Source organism: Myotis davidii, unplaced genomic scaffold (genome assembly GCF_000327345.1).
Source record: "Myotis davidii unplaced genomic scaffold, ASM32734v1 scaffold309, whole genome shotgun sequence".
Taxonomy (NCBI): Eukaryota; Metazoa; Chordata; class Mammalia; order Chiroptera; family Vespertilionidae; genus Myotis; species Myotis davidii.
This window is the reverse complement of record NW_006383013.1, coordinates 6,158,539-6,168,194: the sequence shown is the minus strand read 5'-3', so window position 1 is coordinate 6,168,194 and position 9,656 is coordinate 6,158,539. Positions and strand designations below refer to the sequence as shown.

Sequence of the window (9,656 nt, the reverse complement as noted above, 5' to 3'; positions counted from 1 at the left end):
TCTAGGCCCTTCTTTGTTCCATTGTCCACAGTTTTAATAAATGTCCCCTAAAACTCACCTGGCCAGTCTGGTGTGGCTCTGTGGTTGAGCATCTCAATTCCCTGTCAGGGCACATGCCTGGGTTGTAGGCTCAATCCCCAGTAAGGGGCGTGCAGGAGGCAGCCGATCAATGATTCTTATCATTGATGTTGCAATCTTTCTCCCTCTCTCTTCCTCTCTGAAATGTATTTAAAAAAATTTGCCTGGACTCCTGTTGTGAAATTTTTTCCTGTATGAAATCAAGAACCCACACACTACTGGCCAGCCAGCCCTATGCAGACCCACTAAGGTCCAGGACCTCTTTCCAGTAACAGTATTTGCATTTTAATTCATTATTTCAAATTCTGAAATGAGAATCTTAATTTTTTTTCTGGGTTTGAGCTATGGTGGGTATCAGTAAACAGGTACAGATATTGTCCTTGGTGCCAGTGTTGGAGTTATGTTTGTGACAATTTCTGCTTCCTTCACTGCTGGCTCTTTTATTTGCATTGATGATTAGTGAGAATTAGAAGGTCAGTTCTTGATCTCTGTCCCTCAGTGTATACCCTAACCCCCCTAAGGAGGCTGGCATAGGGTGATGGCTGCCTGGTCTCTTGCCTTCTCTCTTGAGATCCTTCCCAACCTCTTCCAGTCTTAAATTAATCTCATTTCTACCTTAATGGGGGCCTCAATACTCCTAGTTATGTACTGTTGTGTTTCTCATCACTATTGACATTATTTTATTAATAATGGCTGATTATGCCATTACTTTTCTTAGATTGTATCTGTGTGCTTTCCTATATTATCTTCTATATCAGTTTGAGGTTTTACCTTTTTGAAAGTATGGCATTGAAATGTAAATCATTGTTATTTTAAATAAACTATACTATATTATTTCAACCTCTGATAAATTATAATAGGAGTTTTTTTCCTTCCCTATTCTTTGGATCAATTTTATCTTACATTTAAATATTTATGTATGAGCAAGGATTGATATGTTTTGGTGATGAAAATCTGAAACATTTTAATGTGCTATTTCAGAATAATTGTATGTTTCCTCTTTTTCTAGGCTGAAATATTTTTAAAAAATCAAAAATAACAAATGTTTTTCTTTGTGAATTAAACTTTTGTTTTCTGGTACTGTCTATGGTGACTTTTATTTTTTATTTTCTTATTTTTTGTATGGTGAATTTTATAGTAATTTTTTTTTTTTGATTTTGTATTTTTAACCTGGTAGATCATAAAAGAAAAGGATGAATTGAAAAGCCAGCTTTATGTGGCGTTACAACAAATAGAGAACCTTCGAAAGGAATTGAACGAGGTCCTAACCAAGCGGGCCCTTCAGGAGGAGGAGCTTCACTGCAAGGAGCAGAAGTTAAGTGACGTGAAGGCTCATCAAGCTGACCTTGAACTAGAAGTCAAGGATTCCCTGGACACCATCCATAGGCTAGACACCGAAATCCAAAAGCAGAATAAGCTTCAGAGCCAACTGAAAGTGGAGAAAGCTCACCTGGAGGAAGAAATTGCAGAACTAAAGAAGAGCCAGGCCAAGGACAAAGCTCAGCTTCTGGAGATGCAAGAGGCCATCAAGAACTTGAGTGCCATCCGGGCAGACCTGGCTAATAAATTGGCCGAGGAACAGAGAGCCAGGAAGGAAGTGCTTAAGAACCTTTCTGACCTCAAGACACAGGCGGAATCTAGAGATGAAGAAACAACTACAATCATTACCCAGTTAAAGCTGGAACGAGACGTGCACCAGAGGGAGCTGGCAGATCTCTCGTCCTCACTGGAGAGTGTGAGAACTAAACACGAACAAAATGTCCAGGAGCTCATGAAGCACTTCAAGAAAGAGAAGAGTGAAGCCGAGAATCATATCAGGACACTTAAGGTACATGTGCTGAATTATCTGATGGTACTGAAGGAATTCTTCTGGTGGCTCATGAAGTTAATAAAGTGTAAACGTTTAGAGATCATTCTGTATCCCCAAGCACTGACGGGAGGCTGAAACTAACAATAAAGAGGCTTATCCATGGCTGTTTGGCCAGGTTGAAATGAGTTATAGCAGCCACCTGGGAGCACCTCTTTCGGAGCACTGAAGCCTTTTAAAAGGAACCATTAGCTATTTGGGGAGTTCGGAAAAAGGCAGAGGTGGCAGTAAGTTGTGGGTCTGAAACATGCCCTCATTCAACACTTATGACCTCCTAAAATATAAAAGGCAAAGACTTACCAAGGCCGTAGAAGCTATAACCACAGCCCTTATTAGTATGGTAACTAAAGTGGATAGCTTATGGGCTGTGTAAACCTACGGCCCTTTGAGATTTACCCTTCCTTTTCCAAATCAAAGGTGCCTGGGTAAATGCATAGTTGAGTTCTTGCATTTGGGGAAATGTTTCCAATTCTAATGGTATTAGCATTTCACCATGCAGCGGCTAAATAACTTTATAATACAATTGTCAGGAGTATGATAAATCTATCCCTTCTTTCTGCTTCATTTTTTTCTCTCCATGGTGCTTATCATCATATAGATTCCATATTATATATTTTTTTAGTCAGTCTTTATTGGAATGAACACTTGCCAGAGATATGAAGAAGAGCTGATCTTGAAAATAAAAGATGGATTCTATATTGATTGATTAGCTGTGACAATCATAATAATAGTAGAAGACATATTTTAGCACTTACTTTGTGCCAGTTATTACTATAAGAACTTTACATGTGTTAATTTAATATTCCTGCAGACTGTATGGTATTATTTTCTCTCTGTTCAGGAAATTGAGATATGGGAAGTTAAGTAACTTGCCCAAGGTGGAAAGTAGTTGAGGCAGCATTTAAGTACATTGCTGTACTGGAAAAGGTTTATTCTTAAGGATGTCTAGGTATGGACTTGGGAGACTAGGTGGATAACAAAGCTATTTCTCAAGATAGATAATATGAACAGAACAGATTTGGAGAGAACAATTCAAAATCCATGTTGAGTTAGGAAGAAGGGAACTTAAGCCTAACCATGAAAGTCTAGGTAGAATAGTCATTACATAATAGGTTAGATGTTGAGGAGGAACTTGAGATTAAAGTTAAATATTTACAGCCAGTAACTCATTGGTGGTCATTGAAATCATGGGATTTGGATGAGGTCATGCAAGGAGAAGGAAGAGGATGAAACCCTAGAACATCAATGTTTAAGGGAAAAATTGAGAAAGATCTTTGGAAAATAAAAATAAAAGAACATAGGAAGGAGAGGAGGAGAACCAGAAGAGAGTGGAAATTCAGGTAGAACATTTTTAAGAAAGGTATAGTCAAGAGTGTCAAATGTGGCACACAGGCTAAAAGAAGAATTAAAAGAGAGTTTATTCTGTTTGTGAGAGATTGGTGGAGAAGGTCCTTGAGGAGATGTGAGGAGGTTGGATAAAAAAATAGAGTAGATAGCACTTAACAGGAGACAGGGCACATTTTCCTTTGAAGGTTTTGAAAGAAACCAATAAGTTCGAGTAAGCTCATAGTCTGAGCTTATTGATGTGAATGCTAACCAGTCTCTTTCCTCCCTCTGAAGTAGAGCAGGGCAGCAGGGCAGTAAGTAATTCATGAGTGGAAAGACGTAAACAGCTCTGAAGACTGGTAGAAACTGCATGAGACTAGTCTGGGAGCATGTCGTGCACTGATGTAGCTAACATTGGTGAAGAAGTATCATGAGCAAAGAAATGATAGTGGAAGTATAGGAATCTACAACTGTAGGTTGCTTATTTGGTCAGGAATTTTTATGTTAGAGTTTAGATTTTCAGAGTTAAAGCCCAAGGTGTGATAATGCAATTGGTTCTGTTGTGGGATGTGGATAAAGGTGATTGTAATACAGTCAGATAACTTTGATGTTAGTTTATTGGATAGATATTTGGGTATTTATGATGCTATTGTGAAGGCATCAATTGATCACATGCCAGAAAGAATGACTTGTCAATCAGCTGTTGCCAGCAGGGAAGGGATGCCGGGGTCCAACCCCAGCAGGTCCAGGGGTCCCCAAAGGTGTGGACAGAGTCGGCGAAGAAGGAATGACAGGGAGACAGCGTTCAGTTGATCAGCAGCCTAGCCAGGATCTCCAGCCAAGTTCTGGTCTGGATCTCCAGAGAAGTTCTGCCGTTTATTGTCTTGTTACATCCGTATTTATACCAGTTGATTTTAATCCTGTCAATTTCTAGTACAAAGGTTAGGGTGTTTCTTATCTCCATTCCAGGGAGTAAAGATTATGTAGCTTAAGTGTGATTGTTTGTAGTTAAAGTGATTAACTACCAGCCTGGCACTTAAGTAAGGGGTTTTATTCCCTCCCTAACTTCAGGGAAAAACCCTACCTGGGGAAACAACCTTTCTGGGAGAGGTGACCTTGGTTAAAACACATAGCGCCAAGAAGGGGACAAAGGGAGAGTTGATGAGAAACAGTGTGAATCTCAAAGGAAGGTAGGGTTTTTAATGAGGATAGCTATATAGTGACTTATTAGGTCATGGCTTGAGAAATGGTTCTTTCCAGGATGGTCCTTTCCCATAATGCGGCCTAATCCTTCAAGGACCAATTAATTTTTCATCTCTTCTATAGATTCATTGAAGTTGGGATGAATCTCCAATCCTCTGTGTTTTTATAGCTCTTTGTTACATAGAATAGCAAGGACATTTAGGCTGCCTTATATTGTTTTTTTTTTTGTGTGTGCTCATAAGTTTCCAGAGGGGCAGGTGGTAGGTCTCAGTCATTTTTGTGTCTCTTTACATCAAGGATGTCAAACCCGTGGCCTGCGGCCACATCTGGCCCACAACGAACATTTTTGCAGCCTCCCTTATCTGCTCCAGGAGAAGGCACAGGACACGCCCCTTTATACCTCCGCCATTTTCCCCCTCTATACTACACTTTTCAATATAAACCTACGTTTCTATGAAAATCTTACAATTATGAAAGGAAATAAGTCTTCGGTCAGATCCAGAGTTACTGACATTCACCTTGGGTCAGTTTTGAAAATAATCACTGTCAACAAACTTTCCCCCAAAGTAGGAAAAATTTAGCAGAGAAGAGATGCCAAGTGTCAGGAAGAAAACATTAATTGTATCATTGCTCTTGTTCTTTTTTTTATACTACACTTTTCAAAATAAACCTACGTTTCTATGAAAATTGGAGTTTTTGTTTTTTGTGGCCCACATAAACTTAAACCTTGTTTATTTGGCCCATGGCAGCCTTTGAGTTTTACATTTTCTAACAATGTTTGAGACATACCGAAGATATTCAATGGATGTGGGTTGAAATTTTTTTTAATATACTTTTATTGATTTCAGAGAGGAGGGGAGAGGAAGGGAGAGAGAGAAACTGAACCGAGTCCAGCACGGCCAGGGGTGAACCTGAGGAGGGGCCGTGAAGGATTAAAGAAGACAGACAAGAGAATACAGTTGGGGGTAGGTAGGTTCACTTGTGCCTGAATGAGGACACAGTGACACAGCCTATAAACCCAAGCTTTATTTTACAATCAGAGCACACAAAGCAAGACAAGAGAAGTGGTCAACATGTTTACAATGTTCTTGCGAGTTTCACCTTGTTTTGGCAGCACTTGCTGCACCTCCCATAGCCCATTAGCTATCTAGGAAGGAACAAGGGAGTACTATAAGGTCAAGCTTAATTATTCTAGGAGGGCTCTGCCCTCCAAGCTGGGACTTGTTTGTGGCCCTGCCACAGGTCAGTCAGAGGCTTAACTCTATTGTTGCTCCCTACGAGAAACATCAATGACGAGAGAGAATCATTGATTGGCTGCCTCCCACATGCCCCCTACTGGGGTTTGAGCCCTCAACCTGGGCATATATCCTGACCAAGAAATCAAACTGTGAACTCCTGGTTCATAGGTCAAGGCTCAACCACTGAGCCATGCCAGGCAGGCGGGTCAAATTGTTTAAAAGCTGGAAATCGAAGGACTTGCTCCTGAATTGCTCTGTGATTTTTATGGCTTGGAATTCCATCTGTAATGGGGGAAAACTAATTTCCTCAACTTTTTTTTAGGAAGTACTCTGTGTTCATGTATAATGAGAGGACAATAAGCTTTGAAAATTAACTGTATGTAAAGAATATGTAATTTAGAAGTATTCTGTGTATACCCTGAAACCATTAGACTTTTTTTTTTTTTTAATTTGGAAGACTGAGATTTAGGAGGGATGTTGCAGCTACTCTTTAATGTGGCACAAAAGCAACACAAGAACTTAAAAGGAGAACCAGAGATTCTGTGAGCCTTGCACTTTGCTTTTCAACTGAATGAGTTACCCATAAGGGACAACCCTCACCTCATGCTATTTCATTAATATAACCTTATACTTTTGCTTACATATACTAATGAAAAGGAGTTGATAACAATGGACATCGCAGAATATTTAATAGACTGAATTATGTACAAGAGTGCTTTGGATAGTAGCTCTATAAATGTTATATTTTGTTATCTTTCAGCTTTAATTTATTACTTTTTCTGAGTCTAATAAGTGCTGGTATTTCACCCCTATTTTTCCACTGCACAAATTATAGTTCTCTATCTAGATATACCCTTTTCATGTCTATTTTTAAAATTAAATGTAAAATATTTTAACGAAATAATGTAGCTGCTGTTAATGTTTGAAGAATATTGGGTTATCACTTTTTGGGAATTAAGAGACCAAGGATTGGAGTTATATACTTTTTCCACTTGTTGGCCATATGATCTTGGTCAACATATTTAACCTTTTTGCACTTAATAATAAAAAAAATGGGAACAGTAATGTCTTTATCACAGGATTTTGTGAGTGTGCCATTGTTTTATAAACTATAAAATGAAATGTGAATATAATAATAAAACCACAACAAGCTAGTTCTTAGTCAAACTTAGGCATTGGTGTGCTGGTAAATGTTTTAAAATAGGCCCTCTTGAGGGGGTGGAGAGAAACCCGATTTGTAGCATTTCCCTAGTTCAGTGGTATAAATACCTCCTTTGGCTGATTTCAAGCTATCAAACAAGACATCACAGAAGAGGGACAAAATTGAGACGAGATGAGCACAGTTGGTTCTTGAGAGCCTTTGTTAGCCAGCTCCAGCACCCCCTGGCTTTAGGGGAACCTTCTATACCTCCACTTTTTGCTGGGGTCCAACCCCAGCAGGTCCAGGGGTCCCCAAAGGTGTGGATGGAGTCGGCGAAGAAGGAATGACACGGAGACAGCGTTCAGTTGATCAGCAGCCTTGCCAGGATCTCTAGCCACAATCTCCAGCCAAGTTCTGTGTCCATGTCCTCTTGCTAGGTTCTCCAGCCACGTTCTCCAGGTTCTCCCTTGTTACATCTGTATTTATACCAGTTGATTCAATCCTATCAATCTCTATTCCAAAGGTTAGGGCGTTTCTTATCTCCATTCCAGGGAGTAAAGATTATGTAGCTTAAGCATGATTGTTCGTAGTTAAAGTGATTAATTACCCGCCTGGCACTTAAGAGGTTTTATTCCCTCCCTAACTTCAGGGGAAAATCCCTACCTGGGGAAACAACCTTTCTCGGAGAGGTGACCTTGGTTAAAACACAGCGCCAAGAAGGTGAGCAAACATATTAAGAACAGTATGCCATATATGCCAGGTCCCTTGAAACAGCAAGGATGGACCGGCTCCCGGCAACTTTTAATAGACATAAGGAAAAGCCAAAGCCTTCTACTGCAACTTCAAGTCATAGTTGACCACTTTTCCTGATGAGAGCTTTATTTTGTAAATTTATTTTGAGTTATGAATACACAATTCCTCATAAAAACTCAATTCCTTTGTTAATTTCATTTGGCATCAAATTTTAGGTGAATTTTGTGGGCTGAATAAAATATAGATTTTTGTCTAAAATGCACAAAATTTCTTTCAGGCAATTGCTTTCAATAATTGTGTTCCTATATAACTGATCAAAAAGATATAATAAATTATAAAAAGAAAAGAAACATATTTTAGGTACTAAAGTCTATATAAATCGACTATATGTAGTTGCTTACAGGCTATTAGTAACTGGTGGGTGTGACCAGTTAATATTGCAAGTGGTGCCCAGCTGGTTTTCGAAACCTTGTGTATGTGCCTGTTGAAAAGCAGTGTGGCAGAGTAGTTGAAAGCATGGATATTGGAGAGAATTCCTGAGTTCAAATTCTGGCTCTGCGCTTAATCACTACTACCCTGGGGCAAGTTATTGGTGTCTCTGTGCTTCAGTTCCCAAAAAGGAAATAATAGTATCTCCTGGTCAGGTTGTTGTGAGAACAAGATGAAGCTACACAAAATCTAGTGTTTATATTGTTATTTTAAAAGTCTGTAAGTTTACTTACATAGCAAATTTTGATTGAATTCCGTACATGGAATATATTATTCCTAATTTTTAAAGCTGATTCTGTTATATTGCAATTAAAGATGAAAAACCAGGTACTTTATTACAGTGTTGATACTGAAATAATCACTGCTAACTTATTTTTTCATATTACGTTATTTGTAGTTTCTTGGCTGCTGCAATTTATAATCTTTTTAGTTCTACAGGAGTGGTATTAATAATTACTACAAAAAGTACACAATTCTTTCACCAAAATCAGGAGTCAGGAGGTTTAGGTTGAACAGGAATGTTGTCAAGCTCCATTTATAAATGAGAAACCAGTCAGTCAGTAATAGTAGCTCATAGTACTTCCCTTTTGGGACACTTCTCTAGTAACTCCTTCCCTTCCCAGCAGAGTTAGTGTCCTTCTTTGGGTTGTCACAATACTCCACCTCCACCTCCACCTTTATTAAGGATTTCTCATTCATTGTTGTATAAATTGATTTTGGCATTTGTCTCTTTTACTCTTCATATCTGTTACTGTCAGCACCGGGCATTAGACTTTTCATTTAGTAAATGCCCAGTGAGTGCTAAGGAGTGATTGAATAGATGCAAAGAGCATTTCTTTTGTTCTGTTTATGTAGGGACTCTTAGAGATAGCCACAACCGGAAGTGTTTGCCTACTGATATAATGTGAGATTTGTTTGGTGTACAGTTTGGCTGTGGCCAGTGGACTTTCTCTTTTCTCCTCTTTTTCTCAGGCAGAAAGCTTAGAAGATAAGAATATTGCCAAAATCCATCTTTCTCAACTAGAGAAGTTAAAATCACAGTGTGACAGGCTGACAGAGGAATTAAACCAGAATGAAAATGAGAACAAAAAACTAAAGCTAAAATATCAGAGTTTGAAGGACAACCTAGAAGAAAAGGTAAGAATGTGAATGAATTCTAACTTTTTTAAAAGGCTTACCTGAATTTCTTCTAGAACATATTTTAATAAATGTTAATTGTAGTCCTGCATAGGACAGTTGTATTGGTGCCATAAAAATTATAGAAGTTTTAATAAACTGTGATTGCTGTCATTTTTATTCTTTGAACAAACCAGTGATCTTTTAATAAAGGGTGCCCCAAAATTCACGCAAGAAGTAATTTTGATAGAAAACACAGGTTTATAATTAAAAATTGTAAATTTTTTATTGATTCATAAAGTATACAGTATAGGGTTATGTATGGGAATGGCATATCGGGTAAATTGCCTCCACAGCTTTGCTGGCACATACACATTCTTTTGTTTAAATTTTCCATGACCGTTTGGCATAAATGTGGCTGAATTTCGATGAGGCTCATTTTCGT

At 38.5% G+C, this 9,656-nt stretch overlaps 1 protein-coding gene across 7 annotated transcripts in view; it reads left to right on the top strand.

Moving 5' to 3' along the window:
• The window catches only part of CEP128 (centrosomal protein 128kDa), a 397,477-nt gene that overhangs the window by 179,339 nt on the left and 208,482 nt on the right, over nucleotides 1–9,656 (top strand). For all 7 annotated transcript variants that reach the window (XM_015558069.1, XM_015558067.1, XM_015558065.1 and 4 more), the window contains 2 exons: nucleotides 1,256–1,906; nucleotides 9,068–9,232. In XM_015558069.1, coding sequence (XP_015413555.1) covers nucleotides 1,256–1,906; nucleotides 9,068–9,232 — 816 coding nt within the window. The remainder of the gene's footprint in view (nucleotides 1–1,255; nucleotides 1,907–9,067; nucleotides 9,233–9,656) is intronic.